The sequence below is a fragment of the Vulpes lagopus genome, chromosome 10 (genome assembly GCF_018345385.1).
Source record: "Vulpes lagopus strain Blue_001 chromosome 10, ASM1834538v1, whole genome shotgun sequence".
NCBI classification, from domain to species: domain Eukaryota; kingdom Metazoa; phylum Chordata; class Mammalia; order Carnivora; family Canidae; genus Vulpes; species Vulpes lagopus.
The window spans coordinates 7,390,617-7,413,443 of NC_054833.1; the positions used below are offsets into that span (position 1 = coordinate 7,390,617).

At 39.0% G+C, this 22,827-nt stretch overlaps 1 protein-coding gene across 2 annotated transcripts in view; it reads left to right on the forward strand.

The window, feature by feature from the left end:
* Nucleotides 1-12,558, forward strand: part of MBOAT1 (membrane bound O-acyltransferase domain containing 1) — a 113,560-nt gene extending 101,002 nt beyond the window's left edge. For both annotated transcript variants that reach the window (XM_041772310.1, XM_041772311.1), the window contains 4 exons: nucleotides 502-566; nucleotides 2,551-2,683; nucleotides 5,084-5,235; nucleotides 11,238-12,558. In XM_041772310.1, the coding sequence (XP_041628244.1) occupies nucleotides 502-566; nucleotides 2,551-2,683; nucleotides 5,084-5,235; nucleotides 11,238-11,364 (477 nt within the window). In that variant the 3' untranslated portion in view covers nucleotides 11,365-12,558. The remainder of the gene's footprint in view (nucleotides 1-501; nucleotides 567-2,550; nucleotides 2,684-5,083; nucleotides 5,236-11,237) is intronic.
* Nucleotides 12,559-22,827: the final 10,269 nt, after the last annotated feature.

Genomic DNA, 22,827 nt, shown 5'->3' on the forward strand with positions numbered 1-22,827 from the left:
CTAAATACAACTGGAAGCATTTGAACCTGAGCAGCTATTTGTAGCATAACTCCACAAGACTGACCTAGTTTATAGATGGCCACATAGTGAACGATGACAAATTTAGGCTGTCTCCAGAAAGGCCCTAAATTGACATGATTAAACTTTTCCTGTGGCAAACCCCTTTTTAGAGTGTTTAGTTTTAAAACTCAGATGACTTAAGTTTTTTTTTTTTAACCAGAGTAGAAGAAAAACCTACAAGACATTCCCTCAATTTTCCTATAATTTGAAAATAAATCTTGAGGGAAATGAAGACTTTGTAAGCCAAGTCTTAGTGCAAAGTAAATCTTATAAATACCAGAAAATTTTACTGTGTAGGTTGGAACAGCTGATCTACTCTTGATGGAATAGTCCCTATTGAAATAGCACATCTCATCTGCTGCCAGGGAAATTCTGGGGACGACTTTCCATTACTTGGGGTATTTTTAAAGCTAATGATAGGTGTTATTTTCTTATTTCTAGACTGCCACAAGTTTCAAAATGTACTTAGAAAACTGGAATATTCAGACAGCTACTTGGCTAAAGCGGTAAGAAAAATAAGAATGACCTCATTACTCATGGCACTTGGATATGTTTAGATGGGAGTCACCAGATGAGCCGCAAGTCTGCCAGTAGTAATGTGTCATCTGACACTGTTGTTTTGTATTAACATCTATGCCCTGTAAATGGAAAAGTAGAAATACAGTGATGTGAGAAGGTCACTATGTACCATATTTTAGTGTATCACTGAATAGTGCCATTCCTGTGCAGCAGCCACTCATTTAGCTTTCATATCAATCCCATGAGATGTTGGTAGTTATCCCTATTTTACAGATGAGGAAAGTGAGCAGAGAGGTTATGTCACTTGTCCAAAGTCACACAGCTAATGCTTATCATGAATCCCAATAGACTGTCTCAAGAGCCAGGCTCTTAAACCTCTGTGTTGTGCCACCTCTTACCTAGAGAATACATTGCTCAAATGTCAAGGAAGGTCAGTATCAGCATCGAATCACTGACGATCTCCATTTATCCCTAGCATTAAGAGTTCTATGGTACCCTAGACCTTTATGCTTTTTAACTTTGTGTTTTTTGTTCGTATTTCTCTATCATTTTGTTTCCCTACACATTGCAAAATTGGAAACATTACTTAATATGGAACTAATAATATGCTATTTTTGAAGCAACAAATTCTAGCTAATGAATATTCCTATCATATGAATGCAGGGAGAGTATGATTCTATCAGGCTGTAGATTCTGTTTTTGACCCATAGCATTTTTCATGGGCCACAACATTGGGGTAAGAGACAATGTATTGTAACCCCTTCAAAGTAAGCTCATGCACTGTTGTCTGAAAGTTGATCTGAACATGCAGTTTTGGAAAACTTGCACTTATTTTTGCTATTAATCTGATCAATAATTTTAGCATAAAACTCTATTTCTCTATATTGGGTAGTCCCAATGGATCAAAAATCCTACCATCTCCATTAGGAGTTTATGTTCTAAGATGACTGAACATATATGAGCACATAATAAATGAAAAAATATTTTAAAATATCATTTTAGAAAATGAAATATCTTATTTGTACAAAAAGATAGACACAGACACTAAGAAACAAATACCCGGGCAAACTACCCCATTTCAAAGAAACATTGCCAAGTGGCATCCCAGTCCTGTCTTTCTCTCCCCGAATGCATTCTCTTTCTTTGTATGAAATGGGAGCCATAATCCTTAGTTTGGGTTCAAAACCATTACTTTTGACAACCTATGCAGAGCTAGATTAGTGTTGATTATTTAATTCCTATCTTTTTATTTGGGTCCTCCTGTTTAGTAAACCACATAGTGGCTTCCTTATAGTGCCACTGGTGATTTGTAGATTGAATTTAGTAAAACAACAAGAGTCAAAGATCTCCAAGGTATTTGAGAACAATTTCTACATCCTCACAATATCAGTTTTTCAAGCAAATTCATGGAATGAAATCCAACGGACACCGTAAGAGCTGAAAATTCATATAGTTGACACACTGATTTTGTACTGGAGTCATTGCCACAAGAGATGAAAGGGTTTGCAGCGTTGGCTAGTCAGGTGGCATAGGGGCCATGTTGGAAAGAATTACTTTTGACTAAATGAGGATATCTGCTTCTAAAGATGCTATCTTAATATTAAAATTTGTAGTGCCAGTGGCACCTATCCATAAATTTTCTGGTAAATTAGGGTATTGGTGGAGTAAGCTTCTCCAAAGCAGGAACTATTACTGCATAGAGTGACCAATTGGACTTTTTTAGATGTAGTATGATGGGGTCTAGATCATTTCATTCCATGCAGGTTAAAACTTCATATCCCTCTCCCCAAATGACTGTGAATTGCCTGTCTGGTAGCATTCAGGACATGGAGTTTAGGCAGCTAGGGTTGCATTCAAAGTCCCTGATAGGGAATTGATGAGATGATTTTTGCATGGTCTGAAGACACAAGTGTAGGTAAACGTTTCTGCTATGTTTCACCTGTGACTCATTGCATCTTCCTCTCTTCACAGAGTATGCTATGAACGGGTTCCATGGTACCCCACGGTGCTAACCTTCTTCCTGTCTGCCTTGTGGCATGGTGTCTACCCTGGATACTATTTTACTTTCTTAACTGGAATCCTTGTCACAGTAGCAGCCAGAACAGTAAGCTTCCTTTGGTTGTAGGATCTTTTCCTTTATAATCTGATGCCTCTATGTTTGTTGTGTTCTGATCCTATTAGGACGTGGTGGAGTTGGGAGTGAAAAATCCAACAGAAGTCTTCCTATTAGAGAAATATTTCAATATATAGCAATTTTGAGCCATAAAATGATGAACTATTTTCATGTTATTTACAGATGTTTTGGCAAAACAAAAGAAATTTTAGGAGTAATGAACGTTTAATACTTTAGAAGAGTAAAACTTTTTAAAGATTTATTTTAGAGAGAGAGTACATACATGAATGGGGGAAGGGGCAGAGGGAAAGCAGACTCCCTGCTGAGCACAGAGGCCAATATGTGGGGGCTTGATCCCTTGACCCTGAGATCAGGACCTGAGCCCAAACCAAGAGTCAAACTCAACTGACTGAGCCCCAGGCACCCCATCTCTGCGGCTGAAAACATGTTTAATCATTACACAGAGAGTCTACCAATACAGATGAGTAATTGACTAATTGAGGCTCATAGGCTTCATTCTGCTTATATTCAATTTCTCATTTCATTATCCTAAGTTTAGAAATAATTCACAAAGTCTGTGCAGCCAGTGAAATTACAGTCACAGAAACTGTGGGGTTAGAGACTGCTCTAAATTTTCATGTTCTCATGCCTGATCTGGTATATTAGTCTGTGTAAAATTCTCTGTGAATTTTAGAAATTTGGTTCTCGGGACACCTGGGTGGCTCAGTGGTTAAGTGACTGCCTTCAGCTCAGGGCATGATCCTCTGGGGACTGAGTCTCGCATCAGGCTCCCTGTGAGGAGCCTGCTTCTCCTTCTGTCTGTGTCTCTGCCTCTCTCTCTGTATGACTCATGAATGAATAAATAAAAAAATTTAAAAAAAAAGAAATTTGGTTCTCTAGGTTTTTGGGGGTAGACTTCAGTTTGTCTTCAAGTGTTCCTGGTTGTAGAGCAGGATGATAAAGAAAGAAAAAATATGCCTGTCCTTAATGAGTGAGATGAACACATATGTAAATAATTGCAATTTAGCATGCTCTGATTGTCAGATGGAGTTTGGTATTTCATTTAATTGCAGTCTTTGATAATGATTGGGGCCTTTGTTATTCAGGTGCCAGGAATTTTTTCTGGTATTTGCCAAACTGTATTTTGGATGTGAACTTAGGAGCCCCAACAGAGCTATTCACTCACTCATTCTTTTTTTTTTTCACTCATTCTTTAATTCATATATTCCATGAATATTTCAGGAGCCCTCCTTATGTGCCAGTTTGTGTTCTAGTCATTGGGATACCACAGTGAATAGGAGTCCCTTCCCCACAGAATCTGTTTTTTTTTTTTTTTTTTTACAGAATCTCTGTTTTAGTTAGTGAATGTTTGTTGGAATATATGTGTGAACAAGAATGATAATTGATCACTACTCATACTGCTTAGTATACTTTTAAAGTAAAGTATATATTATATATGGAAAATAACACATTTTCTTTTCTCCCATTCATATTCCTACTTAGATTAGAAAAGAAAAGTAAAGAACAAATGGCCAGGACAAACTAAGACAAAGACCAGAATTTTGTTTCTTAAAATATCCAGAGTATTATTCCTTAGAATGTCTTTAGCTCTGTGATCTCAGCTGGTATAAAACCAGTGATTTATATAAAGCCTTTCTTTAGTAGAACAGTGTTCCCAGGAGAATGAGCTCGGTAATGAAATACCTTATGGGCTTTCTGATACCACTCAAGTTCCTCCATTGGATGGAGCTCTGGCTCACCCTTGAACTCAAGGCCCAGAAGCTGTTTTTAGCATACCAAGGCAGCCTTGGGAAGCCTAACCTGCTTTGGGGCTCACCTACCTCTAAGCGAGCCACTGTTTCAGCTGTGCCTTTGTTTCTTGGAGCTGGGAATTGGGTGTCTTTCTGGAGGCAAATCTAGTCCCAGTATGACAAAAGACCTAAAAATTAATTATGGAAAAGCTAACTTTTTCATAATTAACTTAAAATTATATCAGGTTAATATTTACTGGCAAAAAATCACTGGAATAAGATTTTTGATGCATTACTAAATGACAAAAACAGTCTAGAAAATAAATCCATGCCATCAATGAAAATACGAATATGGTTATGTATGAATAGAGAAAGGCTAGGAAGGATATGTACCAAGTTTATAAACCTCTCCCTTTGTCTGGGAGATGTCAAAAAATAAATTCTTTCTTTGCTTAGTTCTTTGTTCTTTGAACATTTGTCTACAGTGAACATAAATATATATCTTTATAATAATAAAAACCACAATGGTACTTTTAATCACTGATATTCCTGAAGTATATTGCCTGCATGCACAGAATAAAAGTTGTTTTTATTTTTCATACTTTCTCCTGCCCCTGGCTTTGCCTTCCTTTGCTCGCAGGTGAGGAACAACTACAGACATTGCTTCCTTTCCTCCAGAGCCCTCAAGGTTGTGTATGATGTGGTCACCTGGGCAGTCACTCAGCTGGCTGTCTCTTACACAGTTGCACCCTTTGTCCTGTTGGCAGTTGAGCCAACCATCAGCTTATACAAGTAAGTTTCCATTGTTCTCAATTGCTGTTTTGTATACTGGTCTGTTTTCTCTGTGTTTGACTCAGGAGTTGGTAAACTGAGTCACTCAGTATTAAGAATTTCTAAATACAGGTTTGATATGTAAACTGTGAGTCACTCAGTATTAAGGATTTCTAAATACAGCCCATAGAAAGCTCTGGGAGGAAATGGTTATCCTAGGGATCCCAGCAACATATAACCATACATCTGAGCAAAATTGACAGGAAGCCTTTCAGACATCCCTAACGTAATTAAGGGATGCTGTGACCGTGAAGTTTGCAGCAATCTGTCTGGATTATCAACTCAGAGGATGAATGTGGGGTTATGTTGGAGTCTTGGGGAGCATTCTGAGAGCAGGACAGAAATGGGCGGGAGCTAGGTGGGATGACCTGAGGGGTCTGCAGGGGGAGCCTGGGGTGCTAGTGGGATGGTAGCACTGGTGGTGCACATGGGGGATTGATGGTTTGAGCTGCAGGATGGAGGAAAAAGATGGCTCACACCAGAAACAAGAGACCTTTAAGGAAGGAGTGTCCGGCTTTTGTATTCAACCCCCAGTGGTCCTGATGAACTCTAAACCGATTCTTGCTTAACTTTTATTATTTCACCCAGATTGATTTAGTATTTTTCTACTATTGTCAACTGGTTTGTGACCTGGGGCGAATAATTAACCTCTCTTAACTGGCTTTTCTCACCTGTAAGTGAGGTTTAAGAATATACTCTATCACAAAAGACTGTTTTTCGGATTGGAATGAAATAAATGTGCAAAGGGCTTAGCCTTATGCCTGGCATATAATCTGTGCTTAATAAAGGCTGACTTGATATTGTTCAGTGCTTGCACAGGTTTTGGTAGATTGATTTTGGAGCATAGCTCGGACTTCAAAATAAATGCAAACATGTCCCATTTTAAGTGGGGATTTCTGGGTAGTTGTTGCACTGGTCAAATGATCAAAGTAGCTTTTACTACTCAATACACAGATAGCAAGGTCTATAAGTAGAGAGATCCCCTCCCCCCTCGCCGACCGCCCTATGGGTCATAGGGTTATAGGAAAAGAAGTGGAGGGAAGTGTGTGATACCCGTGAAGTCAGTTTCTGTACTACCTGTTAGGTCATAGGTGTTCTGTCAGTATAGCATGGAAGTTGAGCTGGTTTATATACCAATGTTTCTAGAGGTGGATTGCCAGAATAGTGGGAAAGAATTAGAATCTTCAGCAAGAAGAACCCTCAGTGCAGGTCCTACAGTCCTAGGAGCACAGACCTGTTAAGTTCTAGAGTAAGAGTATTGAAATTGAGTGCCCCTTCCCCGAGCTCCCTCTTCTGAGAGGCGCCCCCTCCCTCTTCCCCCACCTGCTCCGCCCTGGATTCCTGGATTGCTGGTTTCCCTCCTTAGCTGGTTTCCCTACACCTTGTCCAGCCTCAGGACAGCCCCACTTGCACACAGTGCCTTCTTTCCCCTTCTCTCTGGGCCAATATTTGCCCCTTTTGGTCTTTTATATTATTCACAGTAAGCTAATGTGCCTGGCTTAGGTGCTGTTTTTGTTACAAAGTCTCACAGGTTATGAGTTGTCTGCTTCTGACATGAACCCCACCCCCAAACCTCCGTATGCCCCAGTATTTTAAATGCATGATACTGCCAAATGCCAGATTTCCCCCCCCCTCAAAATGTATGTATCACATTTTATCAGAAATGCCTGGATTCAACTCAAAATCACTTAATACCTTCCATTTGCTGGGTACTGTCCTAGAAGCTGGGGATAAGATGGTAAGAAAAATATGGAAAAAAATATGGAAATCAGTCCTGGTACTCTGGAGGTGATAGCTTGTTGGAGGAGACAGGTATTAATGGGCAAATTTATAAATATGTGCACTGAGATCGTACTCTGAGTGAATGGTACAAAGACTTATGAGAGCGGGTAGCAGGAATCTGACTCATACTGGACATTCAGGGCAGCTTTTGGGTGAGAGTGGCCTCTGGGCTAGGATGTGGAAGCTGTAGCAGGGGAGTCAAACAGGCATAGTGTGTATGAGGATGGAGGGTGGTGGGCAAGGTGGGGCATTCTGAACTGTGCTCCAGACACAGGAAACAGCATAGAAAAGGCCCCCTGGGCTACGAGGAGGTCTGTGCACTGAAGCCCCAAGTAATGAGTGTTGCAGAACGTAGAACCTGTGGTAGATAGCAGTGGGCTGAGGAGAGAAAGAAGTAGGTATCAGTATCCCCATTTATCATATGATGAAGTGGAAGCTCAGAGAGGGTAATTGAACAAAACTCACACAGCTAGATCTGACTTTCAGACCCAGAATTCCTTTACAGTGAGAACAGTAATGCAGTCACTAAACATTTCTTTAGGAGAAGCTACTTAGGAAGAATGTTACTGGTGGAGGATCATGCTAAATAGTGATTTAAGATAACATGCATTTAACTGACTAAAGTATGCTGATCCCTACACTCTGGGGCTCTAGGGGAAGAATCTAATAGTTACCAACCCAGATTACCCAAGTAGATTTCCATTTCATTTCAAACACAATCATTCCCTATCCAGATCAGCTCTGTCCAGTAGAAGTGTTTGCCATGACAGGAATGCCATCCAGTTGTGTTAGCCATCAGCACATGTGGCCATGGGGCATTTGAAATGTGGCTAGTGTGATTAAGGAACTGAATTTTTAATTTTATCAATTTATTCAATTGAATTTTTCGTCAATTTAATTTTATCAATTTTTAATCAATTTGAATTTTAAGAGTCACATGTTGCCAAAGGTGAATCCTACATTGCATCTCAAAAGGTGTTTTTAGTATCTCTTAAGAGATTCACTGAATCTGATGAAAGAAATGAGAATTGAATCCTCTTTTAATGGAAATGGGTCTGGTTGTATTCTAGATCTGTTCCTCACTTGGGGCTACTTTCTGTAACTGGAAATGAATGGCAGGTGTGTGCAAATCCACTTCTCAGCACATCCTTCACTGCTTAACGTTTAAATTTCAGACATGCTTTATTTTTAAGTGTAGTCAGTTTTCCATCTACCGTGAGACTTCCTAACTTTAAATTCCTGTCTAGGGGGATCCCTGGGTGGCCCAGTGGTTTAGCGCCTGCCTTCGGCCTAGGGCATGATCCTTGAGTCCCGGGATCAAGTCCCATGTCAGGATCCACACAGGGACTCTGCCTCTCTCTCTCTCTCTCTGTGTCTCTCATGAATAAATAAATAAAATCTTTAAAAAAATAAATTCCTGTCTAATCTTCTTTAAGTTGTAAATGAGTCCCAAGTGAAAAATGAAAGAATTCAGTCTTATCTCAGGATGCTAGGGCTGAGTACAGACTGAGTGAGTTCAACAACAGACATTTCTCACAGTTGAGGAGGCTGGGAAGTCCATGATCAAGATGCCAGTGGATTTGGTTTTTGGTGAAAGTTCTCTTCTTGGTTTATGGAAGACTGCCTTCTTGCAGTTTCCTCACCTGGCAGAGAGACAGAGACATATATAGGAGAATATAGGAGAGACAGAGACAGAGGGACAGCTCCCACTCTGTTTTCTCTTTATCTTCTTATAAAGGCACTAATCTCATCATGGGGACCCCACCCCAACCAGATTACCTCCCAAAGCTCCACTTCTTCAAATTCCATCATGTGGGAAGTTAGGGCTTCAACACATGAATTGGGGGTTGGGGTACAAATGTAGTCCATAGCAGAACCTTTCTGTGAACTCATTTTGAAAAGCAAATCCATATGTGTTAATTTGTCTTTAAATAGATGACACTTTTTTGTTTTTAAGATTTTATTTATTTATACATGAGAGACACAGATCAAGAGAGAGAGAGAGAGAGGCAGAGACACAGGCAGAGGGAGAAGCAGGCTCCATACAGGGAGCCTGATGCGGGACTCAATCTCGGGACTCCAGAATCATGCCCTGGGCCAAAGGCAGGTGCTAAATCACTAAGCCACCCAGGGATCCCAAGGATGTTAGAATTTGAACAAAGTCCTTGAGTAGGAACTATGCCTCATTCATCTATGTATCCGGGGTACCCAGTGTGCTCAATAAATGTTGAGTTTTTCCATAATAGAAAAATGAAATAGTTGTTAAAATTTTAGAAAATGTGGCATGTCAGAATAGCTTCCTAAACTTTGCCAGGGGATTGAAATATTTTTCCTTTGACTCCCAAAATATTTGGTTTTAATCCACATAATTGTTCCAGTGTAAATATGGTCATCTTTCAAAGGTTATGGCAAATGCAAGACACAGTATATTTTAGGTCTACAGCTTTTAAAATCTTTGGCTGGGGTGCCTGTTGAGAACCCTAGTTTACACCTTGAGCTGGCATTTTTTTTTAAAGATTTATTTATTCGAGAAACAGAGAGGCAGAGGCAGAAGCAGGCAGAGGCAGAAGCAGGCTCCATGCAGGAAGCCTGACGTGGGACTCAATCCCGGGTCTCCAGGATCACACCCTGGGCTGAAGGTGGTGTTAAACCACTGAGCGACCTGGGCTGCCTGAGCTGCCTGAGCTGGTGTTTCTGTCTGTAGAACTCTTTCATTCTCAAGTGTTCTGGTTTTGACAATAAATGAGTTGCTCACTTGCCTGGGGCTGGGTAAATTATAGGAGTTCCCTATCCCCAGTTTTACCTTCCATGGTTTCAGTTACGCACACTCAGTTGCTCTCCAGAAACAGATGATCCTCCTTCTGATGTATATGGTCAGAAGGCCAGTAGTAGTCTAATGCTTCTAGTGTAATCATCTCCCATCATCACAAGAAGGGTGAGTATAATACTGTTGGACTGTATTTTGAGAGAGAAGAGACCACATTCTCATAACTTATTACAGTGGTTAATATGGTTATAATTGTTGTATTACTTATTGTTAATCTCTTACTGTGCCTAGTTTATAAACTATATCATAGATAGGTATATAGAGGAAAAAACAGCATATATTGGGCTCGGTATTATCTGCAGTTTCAGACATCCACTTGTAGGTTTTGGAACATGCCCTACAGCCAAGGGGTGGAGGACACGTACCCTTACTCCTGTATACTTGTCTTGTTTCCCATTCCCCTGAAGAAAGAGATAGAGGCTTTGCCTTTTTGTAAATCCCAGTTTAATGCTTTGTACATCCTAAGCAGTAAATACTTATTGAAAGAATGAATGAAAATGTGTTTGTTGCTGTTAGAAGTCTTGACTATTCTGTAGACATGTTCAGGGACGTTTAGGGGATATGAAAATTATCTGATTCTAATGTGTCTGACGTGATCACAGAAGCTGAGAATGATACATGAATCCATTGTGGGGTTTTTTTCCTCCTCTTAACATTATTTTCCTTTGATCTTCAAAGAGCATTGGAGAAAGTTTAAGTCCAGCCTTTCCAAAAGGATACAGAACAATTGTACAAATGCGAGCTGTTTCTAATTACTTGCATTTCCAGATATGCCCAATATTTATTGTCTACATTGTGCTCAGCATGTTGAATACCACATTTACGCAATAAAAGTCCACAGACTCAAAAGCAACACTTGTTTCTTATTAATTTGGATGAAAGCTGTTTTCAGAGTTGTGGAGTAGGTTTTGAAAATCTGAATTCTTCTGGCTCCTAACACACACAAGAAGAACCCCTTATACTTCAGTACATCGGCTAAAGTTGCATATGTATCTAGGGAACAGAGTATAAGGTTTGGATTTTCCTATGTGTCCTTACATTTTGAATAGTAGGAGTTTCTGGCTCTCATGGGATTAATGTTCTCAGTCGGCTTATGGCAGTACTGTGTGTCTATCTGCAGATGGGCTGATGGGTTTACTCTACCCAGTCCTGTGGTTTTAGTCTATCTCTGGCATGCTCACCTCCTGGGGATGTCTGTGGGGTGGACTGAGGCAAGCCTGAGTAAAAACACATCTGCTTCTGCCAAAAGCAGTGCCTTTAGTTGCTGGACTGTAGATGATGTAATCACATGCATGAAACATTTCCTATTGGTATCCTTGTGTGAAATATAATTTTTGTGTATGTTTTATTCCAGGTCCATGTACTTTTATTTACATATCATAAGTCTCCTGATAATACTATTTCTGCCAATCAAACCACATGCTCATATTCAGAGGCAGCCTCAGACTCTGAACTCCGTTAATAAGAAAAAAAAAGACTGATACCTCCAAGGAAGCTGAGCAAGTAAAACTGCAAAATGTCAGAAAGATGAGATCAAAGGCTCAAAGGTTTGCCAGGGACTTAGAAGTGATGTTTACATGCATTTTTTTTAAGTGCAGGGAGTATTTTATAAGGCCTTTTATAGGATGAAGTCAGCCACATCCAGTTGATTTAATATTTCCTAGGACATTTGAATGGCATGGAGGTGTGTGGAGAATGAGCAAGTGCTGCAAAGACAGTCCATTCTGGGCTGCTGGGTCCTTGCTTTTCTAGCATGATTTCCAGCCTCTGGAACCTGTGCATCTGCTCCAAAAGGCAGAAGGTTGTTGCTGACGGAGTTTGTCTTTCAGAACATACCCAGATACAGCTTTTCCTTGGGAAGCCTCAGAACTTTGACCACAGTAACTATGTGGAAGACCATGGAGGAGAGGGATCCTGCAAAGAGGAGCCAGGAGGACTTGCTGTGAACACTTGAATGGATTGAAGGTCAGGCATGCCCTAAAGTAGGCTGGATTTTTTTTTCCCAGGAATAGAACTCTTCCCTTTTTTCTTTGAACTGAGCCAAGATTGGAAATCAGAAAGTCTCCTATACACAGGCACCAGGAGTCTAGGAAAGCCTACTATTTTCCATTCCACATGCTCCATCTGCTTGCCCAGGGATGACCCTGAGAAAACACCCAAATGTTTGCATCATCAAAGGCAGCAGAATGTCTTTTAAATAAGCCATTTTAAAAAAAGTAATTTAAAGTTATATAGAAGCCTGATAAGAAGCAATAGGCATTTTTCTCTTTGCTCCCCTCATTCCATAGAAGTGTTACTGATCATGGCTATGATGCGCATGTGGGCAGATTTTCACTTTTCTGATTTTGCAGCTGATTAAATCTGACTGTTTTAGTTGAATCATCATATTGGAAAGCAGAAATTGAAAACCATCTTCTATCTTTGTTATGAATGTGCTGTGGTTCCTTTCAGGGACTTCTATTGGTTAATATTCTATGTGGGAGAAAGAAACATGGTATTAAATATGCAAGATAATAATGATGATGCTGATAATAAATTATATGTTACAATGGTGTGCCCTCAAATAAATGCCTTGGGAGGAGAGAATTTGTTCAAATCAGATGGTCAAAACTTGGTTTCATATTGAATGAATACTGAATGAATGTTTCTCTATAAAGGAAATATTTCTGAACAGACGAATTAGTTTTTTTGTTTGTTTCTGTGAGTAGAGACTTGGGATTATGAAGCACATGTGTATATTTGTGTGTTTCTCTAGGTTTTAACAAACTTTGTTTAAAATTTGAGCATTTATAACATTTTCAATTTATCCTTCTCCTGTCAGGCACTTGAATGGTTTTGGTTTTTGGTTTGATTTCCTATCTTCATTCCCAACTTTGCAGGTAGGCTTAAACCCCCTTTTACAGATGAGGAAACAGAAAATCAGTGGGATGTTTGCTAACTGTCCCCACAGTCCCAAAGTAAGTGAAAAAGCAGAGATTAAAATCCACGGTAGTCCCAAGAGAGCTGTTGGCAGTTGGTATTTCCATGAGGTATCCTGCTGCTGCTTCTCTTAGGACAAAAAAATGTGAAGTGATGTGCTTGTCCCTTGAAGAGTTTTATGATGCTAGAGAAGAATACCAGAATCCGAACTCTAGGCCTTATGTAAGGTAATGGAAGTTAAAAAGTAGCACATTTTGGCCAGTGTTTGAGGCTCACCCCAATTTAACGAGGTAACCTTGGGGGCAATCCTACCTGTCTGGTCCATGAGGGATGTTATGGGAGAGGAGATATAGGTGCTTAAAAATCTCTCTGGGTCTTTTTCCAACAGGAACATTTCGAAGCTCAAGACCAAGAAAAATGCACACTAGTAAGAATGGTACATATCACCAGGAGCACAAAGTATATTGAGTAATCCATGTTATAGTGAAATCTTTGAACTTGCAATATGATTTATAATCAGGCTTCACTGTACTTAAATATCTTCATTTTTTAAAAAGATTTTATTTATTTGACAGTGTGTGAGCACAAGCAGGGGGAGTGGCAAGCAGAGGGAGAGGGAGAAACAGACTCCCCACTGAGCAGAGAGCCCCATATGGGGCTTGATCCCAGGACCCTGGGATCATGACCTGAACTGAAGGCAGACGCTTAAATGATTGAGCCACCCAGATGCTGCTAAACATCTTCATTTCTGAGAGAAGAATTTTGGTAGAGATTATCACTAAGAGAGGTTATCACTAGGGTGATCAGTTGTCCTGTCATGCTAATGACTCTGCTGACTCTACTCTTCAGTCCTGGGAAACATGGACCATAGGTCCCTTTAGTGTCTGCTAAGAATTCATTACAGAATGGAGTCAGTGAAGCCTTTGCATTCTGGGCTTATAGATGTTATATGTCAGACAGTGCTGGGCCCTTAGCACATTTTTCTTATTGCAGGGTTTTATTCAGTGCAGGTGTGCTTCTTTTTGTGTACTTCACTTTGTTGTGCTTTGCAGGTACTGCATTTCTTACAAATGAAAGGTTCATGGTAACCATATGTCAAGCGAGTCTACCGGCACCATTTTTCTGACACCCTTTTCTACTTATGTCTGTCAGATTTTGGTAATTCTCACAGTATTTCAGACTTTTTAATTATTTTAGAATGCCATGAAGCTCACCCAGATAAGACAAGGAACTTAGCTGAGAAGTGTGTGTGTTCTGACTGTTCCAACCAGCTGTTCTCCATCTCTCTCTCCCTCTCCTCAGGCCTCCCTATTTCCCAAGACACAAAAATACTGAGACTAGGCCCATTAATCACCCTACAAGGGCCTCCAAGCATTCAAGTAAGAGTAATAATCACACATCTATCACTGTAAATCAAAAGCTAGGAATGATTAAGCTCAGCAAGGAAGGCATGCTGAAAACTGAGATAGGCTGAAAGCTAGGCCTCTTGCACCAAACAGCCAACTTGAATGCAAATGACAAGTTCTTGAAGGAAATGAAAAGTGCTATTCTAGTGAACAAGATAAGAAAGCAAAAGTCTTACTGCTGTTATAGAGACAGTTTTAGTGGTCTGGAGAAATCAAATCAACCATAGCTTCCACTTAAGCCAAAGCCTAATCCAGCGCAAGGTCCTAGCTCTCTTCAATTCTGTGAAGGCTGAGAGAGGTGAGGAAGCTGCAGAGGGAAAGTCTGAAGCTAATAGACATTGGTTCTTGAAGTTTAAGGAAAGCAGCTGTCTCCATAACAGAAAAGGGCAGAGTAAAGCAGCAAGTGCTGATGTAGAAGCTGGAGCAAGTTTTCCAGAAGACCTAGCTGAGAGAGCTCATGAAGGTGGCTGCCCTAAACAAAAGATTTTCAATTTAGTTGAAACAGCCTTCTATTGGAAGAAGATGCCATCCAAGATTTTCATAACTGCAAAGGAGAAGTTAATGCCTGCCTTCAAAGGACAGGCTGACTCTCCTGTTAGGGGCTGATGAAGCTGCTGACTTACTTGAAGCCAACGCTCATTTACCATTCTGAAAATCCTAGGGCCCTTAAGAATGATGCTAGATCTACCCTGCCTATGCTCTATAAACAGAACAACAGAGCCTGGATGACAGCACATATTTACAGCATGGTTTCCTGAACATTTTAAGCCCACTGTCGAGACCTATAGCTCAGGAAAAAAGATTCCTTTCAAAACATGATTGCATAGCACACACCAGGACACCCCTGATTGGCACTCACTACAGCTTTAGCCTTCTCACCAAGATGACACAGACACAAAGCACCACAGAACAATCCAGGCCCATCTGAAAGGAAAACGGGGAAAAAAAAAAAAAACCTCTACAACCAAGAATATTCTACCTGGCAAGGTTATTCAGAATTGAAGGACAGAATTTCATATACAAGAATTTGAAATGTTCATCACCACTAAACTGGCCTACAAGAACTGTTAAAGTGGAAAATGTAAATAAAAAGATGTAAAATGGGACAACATATACATAAAATGTGAAAAGGGGAATAAAGTTCTTTTAGAATGTGTTCAAACTTAAGTGACCATCAACTTAATATAAAGTGCTATATACTTAGGCTGTTACATGTGAACCACATAGTAACCACAAACCCAAAACCTATAATATATATATATACAAAAAATAAAGAAGTAGAAGTATAACACTCTATAAAGTCACCAATCATAAGAAAGAGAACAAGAAACAGGAAAACTACAAAAAAATGACCAGAGAACAATGACCAAATGGCAATAAGCACATACCTATCAATAAATACTTTATTTATTTATTTATTTATTATTATATATTTTAATAATTACTTTAAATGTAAATGGTCCACTTAAAAGACAAAGGGTGGTTGAAAGATTAAAAAAAAAAAAAACAAGACACATCCATATGCTGCCAATAAGAGCCTCACTTCAGATCTAAAGACACATACAGACTGAAAGGAAAGCCCTCCCCACCAAAAAAAATTCCATGCAAATGGAAGAGAAAAACCCACAATGTGCAATCCTTATATCAGAAAAAATGGATTTTAAAACAAAGACTGGGGACACCTGGGTGGCTCAGCAGTAGAGCATCTGCCTTCATCTTAGATTGTGATCCTGGGGTCCGGGGGTCGAGTCCTGCATTGGGTTCCCTGCAGGGAGCCTGCTCCTCTCTCTACCTATGTCTCTGCCTCTCTCTGTCTCTCATAAATACATACATACATACATACGTACGTACATACATACTGTAATGAGTGACCATGAAGGACATTACATAATGATACAAGGATCAATCCAACAAGAGGATATAACAATGTGAATATTCATGCACCCAACATGGGAGCACCTACATACATAAAACAAATATTAATAGACATAAAGGGAGAAACTGACAATAAGGGACAGTTAACACCTCACTTAAATCAATGGTTAGATCATCCAGGCAGAAAAGGAAAAGGAAACAGTATCTTTGAATGAAACATTAGACCACATGGACTTAACGGATATATGCAGAATATTCCATACAAAACCAACAGAATACACATTCAAGTGCATATGCAACATTCTCCAGGATAGATCACATGTTAGGCCACAAAGGAAGTCTTAATAAATTTGAAAAGGTTGAAATTATATTCATTTTTTTTCTGATCACAATGGGTTGAAACTAGAAATCAATCATGAAAATAAAACTGGAAATAATACAATCACGAATCTAAACGACATGCTACTAAATGACCAATGGGCCAATGAAATCAAAGAGGAAGTAAAAAAAATAGAGACTATAATGGCCAAAATCTTTGGGACACAACCAAAGCAGTTTTAAAAGAGAAATTTAGGGGCACTTGTGTGGCTCAGTCAGTAGAGTGTCCTGCTCTTGATTTCAGCTCAGGTCATGATCTCAGGATCCTGGGATTGAGCCCCAAATTGGACTCCACACTCAGGTGGCATCTACTGTAGGATTCTCTTCCCCTGCTGTTTCTTTCTCCCTATGCCCCTTACCCACCTGCCCTTTCTTTCTTTCTTTCTTTCTTTTTCTTTCTTTCTTTCTCTTTCTTTCTTTCTTTCTTCTTTTCTTTCTTCTTTCTTCTTTTTTCTTTCTTTCTCTCTTTCTTTCTTTCTTTCTTTCTTTCCTTTCTTTTTCTTTCTTTCTTTCTCTTTTTCTTTCTTTCTCTTTCTTTTTCTTTCTTTCTTTCTTTCTTTCTTTCTTTCTTTCTTTCTTCCTTTCTTTCTTTCTTTCTTTCTTCTTTTTCTCTCATTCATTCATTCATTCATTCATTCTTACCTCTCTAAAATAAAAGTCTTTAAAAGGAAATTTAGGGCAGCCCTGGTGGCTGAGCAGTTTAGCGCCGCCTCCAGCCCAGGGCGTGATCCTGGAGACCCTGGATCGAGTCGGGCTCCCTGCATGGAGCCTGCTTCTCCCTCTGCCTGTGTCTCTCTTTCTGTGTCTCTAATAAATAAAATCTTTTTTTTTTTTTAAAAAAAAGGAAATTTATACAGGTCTACCTCAAGAAACAAGAAAAATGTCAAACAATCTACCTAACACCTAAAGGGACCAGAAAACAAACAAACAAACCCAAAGGTTAGTTGAAGGAAGGAAATAAAGATTTTTAAAAACCCACAAAAGATCAATGAAACCAAAATCTGGTTCTTTAAGAAGATAAAGTCGATAAACGTTTAGCCAGACTCATCAAGGAAACAAAAGTGAGGGAGAGAACTCAAATAAAATTTGAAACAAAAGAGAAGTGACAACCAATAACACAGAAATGCAAAGGATTATTTAAAACTACTAAGAAAAGTGATAAGCCAACAAATTGAAAAACCTAGAACAAATAGATAAATTTCTAGAAACATACAATCTTCCAAAACTGAATCAGGAAGAAATAGAAAATTGGAACAGACCAATTAGTAGTAACAAAAGTGAATCAGTAATCTAAAACCTCCCAGCAAACAAAATTCTAGGACCAGAAGGTATCACAGGTGATTTCTATCAAGTATTTAAAGACTTAATACCTATTCTAAAACTATTCTAAAAGATAGAAGATGGAAGAAAGCTTTTAAATACACTCTCTGAGGCCAGCATCACCCTGATAAAGACACAGATACAACCAAAAAAGAGAATTATAGGCCAATATCCTTTATGAATATAGATGCAAAAATTCTTAACAAAACATTAGCAAACCACATTTGACAATATAATAAAAGAATTATTCACTTATCAGGTGGGTTCTATTCTTGGGATGCAAAGATGACTCAATATTTGCAAGATGTGATACACAACATTAACAAAATGAAGAATAAAAATATCATGTCAATAGATAAAGCATTTAACAAAATACAACATCCATTCAGGATCAAAAGCCTGAATAGAGGTTTAGAGGGAACATATCTCAACATAATAAAGGCCATATATGAGAAAACCACATCTATTATCATACTGGTGAAAAGCTGAGAGACAAAGATACCTACTTTCAATACTTTTATTCAACATAGTCCTAGCCACAGCAATCAGAGATGAAAAGGAAATAAAAGACATCCAAATTAATAAGAAAAAAAGTTAAATTGTCACTATATGCAGATGACATGATAGTATACATGGAAAACCCTAAAGATTCTGAAAACTATCAGAATAAATGAATTCAGTAATGTTGCAGGTTACAAAATTAACATAAACATTTGTTGCATTTCATTACACTAATAATGAAGTAGCAGAAAGGGAAATTGAGAAAATAATCCCATTTACAATGGTTCCAAAAGAATAAAATACCTAGGAAGAAACATAACCAAGGAGGTGAAAGATCTATACTCTGAACACTATAAAACATAGATGAAAGAAAGATGATCAAGAAAATAAAAAGATATACCATTTCCATGGATTGGAAGAATTAATATTATTTAAATGTCTATACTACCCAAAGTAATCTACAGATTCAATGCAATCTCTATCAAAATACCAATAGCATTTCTCACAGAACTAGAAAAAATACTGAAATTTGTAGAGTTCCACACTGTCCTAAATATACATTGATTAAACAGTTTTGGGTCAGTGAGCTTTTGGTTTAAAAGAAATACACCATACACAAAACAGACTCAAAGTGAAATGTAAGAAAGTGGTCCAGTTTCATTCTTCTGTATGTCACTGTCCAGTTTTCCCAGCACCATTTCTTGAAGACACTGTCTTTTTCCCATTGTATATTCTTGCCTCCTTAGTCAAAGATTAATTGGATATATAATTGTCAGCTTATTTCTGGGCTCTCTATACTCTTCCAGTGATCTATGTGTCTATTTTTGTGCCAGTACCATATTATTTCAGTTACTATAGCTTTGTAACATAACTTGAAATTTGGAATCATGATACTTCCAGCTTTGTTTTTGCAACCTGAAACCATAAAAATCCTAGAAGAGAACACAGACAGTGATTTCTGACATTGGCTGTAACATCCTTCTAAACAGGTCTCCTGAGGCCAGAGAAATAAAAGCAAAAATAATCTTTTCCGACTACATCAAAATAAAAGTTTCTGCAGAGTAAAAGAATCAACAAAACTAAAGACAACCTACTGAATGGAAGATGTTTGCAAATGACATATCCAATAAAAGGTTAATATCCAAAATATATAAAAAACTGATACACTCAACACCCAAAAAATAAACAATCCAATTTAAAAATGAGAAGAAGACATGAACAGACATTTCTCCAAAGAAAACATACAGATGACCAACAGACACATGAAAAGATGCTCAGCATCACTCATTATCAGGGAAATGTAAATCAAAACCACAAGATATCACTTCATACCTGTCAGAATAGCTAAAATAAAAACCACAGGAAAAGAGTTGATGAGGATGTGGAGAAAAAGGAACCCTCCTGCACTGTTTGTGAGAATGAAAACTGGTGCAGCCACTGTGGAAAACTGTATGGATGGTTCTCAAAAAAATAAAAAATAGAAGTACTTTACAATCTGGAAATTGCACTAGTGGGTATTTACCCAAAAAATATAAGAACACTGATTCAAAGGGATACGTGCATTCCAATGTTTATAGCAGCATTATTTACAATAGCCAAATTATGGAAGTAGCCCAAATGTCCATCAATTTGATGATGAATGGTTAAAGAAGATATAGTGTACACACACACACACACACACACACACACACACACACACAATGGAATATTAGCCATAAAAAGAATGAAATCTTGCCATTTGCAATGACATGGATGGAGCTAGAGGGCATTATGCTAAGTGAAATAAATCAGAGAAGGACAGATACCCTATGATTTTACTCATGTGGAATTAAGAAGTAAAACAAATGAACAATGGAAAAAGAGACAAACCAAAAAACAAACTCTTGACTATAGAGAACAAACAGATGGTTACCAGAGGGGTGGGGGAGTTGGGGGATGGGTGAAGGGGATTAAAAGCACATTTGCCATGATGAGCACTGAGTAATATATGGAATTGTTGAATCATTAGACTGTACATCTGAAACAAATATAACACTATATGTTAACTGCACTGGAATTAAAAGGAAAAAAATGAAAGAACTAGATTTCATAGTTTGTTTTTGAAAAAGCCAAATCTAAAATATTTTATTTGGGGGGTTTTCTTTTCCTCTTTAAGGTAACAACAAGGAACATTATTCAATAGTTGCAAAAGCAATAATTCGGTGAGATTTTTTTATATATATTTGAAGGGAAAGAAGGCAGAAACTAGGAAATTGGGAGGAGAAAAGAGGGCATGGCAGGTGGTCTCCAGAACTGGTATGAGTGCACCCTGCTTTACTATACAGGCTCTGAGAAGACAGTCATCCTGGGCAGCCTCTCCACTTTGGCTGCACAGAACCACATGGGAAGTTTAAAAATATTGACCAATGTGCAACCCCTCTCAAGGGACCACATTTTATTTCTTTTGTCTCCAGAACTTGGCATAGTGCCTGGCATGTAATGATTTAGTAAATGTTTGTTGAATGAATGAGGGATTGAATGAATTAGTTTAATGCATCATTGCACTAGAAGGTTCTGTTGAAGTCACTTTTGAACTGCGAAATATTTTCTGGTTTTCAGAACTAGTTTTTGAAATAAAGGCTTGTGTTTTCAGGGGATCCTGAATGCCCATTATGTAAAATATTCACTTGGGCAGTCAGTTTAAGTAGTCTGAAACTCCCTCATCTGGCCATCAATGGACATTAACAGATGCATTCACTTCTTAAATGTTAGGTCTGGCATGGGCCTGATACTCTGTTAGATACTGTAGGTAAAAGATGCTGAAGACCCATTCTCTGTGCTCAAAGAGCTATGACTAAAAAGACATGATCTAGGTGTGTGCCCAGGACAACCCTGGATTTCAGAATTATTCAGTGATTGGTTGCATTATACTCTTACTTTCCTGTAAGTGCAGAGCTACCTCATTTCGTGGTGCCTGATGGTGGCCCAGCACAGCAACATTACTGTTTTCCAGCCTCATGTACAGGACTCTTGTCCTGTCCTTTGGAATCAAGCTTGCCCTTGTCCTGAAATTAGATGTTGGCATTGCAACATATCATTACCTGTTAATGCAGTGGCCACCCAAAGGAGCAGACTGTGCTTTCATACTTGCCTGTAGTCGTAGTGGGGCATCTAATCTTCCTCCAGGAGGATGTTTAGTAAAGGTCCCATGCTCAGTGAATGACTTTATGAGGCCCAGGGGAAGAGGTATTTGCAGAAAGCTCATCCCACATGAGCTTTGTCTAATTCCCTAAACTTTTCAAGGTTGCCTACCGGATGCTAGAAGATGAAAGCTAGCTTTTACTGACATTTCCCATCATATCTAATGTTACCTCATATAGTTTTGTGAACTTGGTATTATCCGCCCCCCCCCCCTTTTTTTTCAGATGTGGAAGGGCACAAGGGCAAGCTTGATTCCAAAGGACAGGACAAGAGTCCTGTACATGAGGCTGGAACACAGTAATGTTGCTGTGCTGGGCCACCATCAGGCACCACGAAATGAGGTAGCTCCGTACTTATAGGAAAGCAAGAGTATAATGCAACCAAGGCTCAGAGATTTTAAATAACTTCCCAAGGTCACCCGCCTAGTTAGTGGAGGAGCTGGGGTTCAAGTCCTAGTCTGGGCAACTCCAAAATCCATCTTCCCCTTGGTGCAGAAGCACTTACGTTTTCAGAGAGACAAAATAATTTTAGCAGCAGACTGCCTGGTCCTGCCACTTGGGGGAGTTATTAAACATATGCAAGGAGTGGGGAAATAGATTCACTGTTGAAAGTGCCAACTGCCCTTATTTCCATCTTCTCTTACTCTCTGCTAGTTAGGGGAAGGAGCAAACTGGTGAAGTGAGAGTCAAACTATATCATTTGATTCCATTCAAGAGAAGGTGTTTTGAAGCTTCTGTCAGTGTTTGTGGTCCTCAAGGACTTTTTAAGAGGATCCTTAGTGCATTTTGAAATATGCAGAGTTTGGCCTAGTTTCAATACCTGATGTAGGTTGTGTGGAGCAAACTGTTATAGGGGAGAAATGGACAGAACTTGGAGGAAATTAGGCACACACTGCTCTGCAGCAGAAGAATGTCCCGGCCGGAAGTGACAAGGCCTGAGAAGGGGAAATCCCCGTAGGTGGATTGGCCAGGGTGACCTTGAAGAATTGGATGTGATAGAATTCTGGATTATTATGGAATATTCATCTCTTACCTCCATGGCTGGAGTTACTTTTAATCTTAAAGAAGGTAGATTTGGTTCCAGTTTGGCTGGCATTGGAAGGGAGAAGGGGACAGACCCAGTGTGATGGAGAATTCAGTAAGTGCTAGAGAATGGAGCAGGATATATCCAGGAGTCATCTAAGCCTCTTGTGAGAACCGTGCAGAATTCTAGCCAAAATATTGACCATAGGGTTGGAAGTGGTGCTATGCTTTCTATAATTTGAATTTGTAAGTACAAGGATATCTTATAAAGTGAACTTATATCTTATAAACTGAATATAGATCACCCTTGGATAAGACCTTGGGGATCGGCAGCTAACAGATA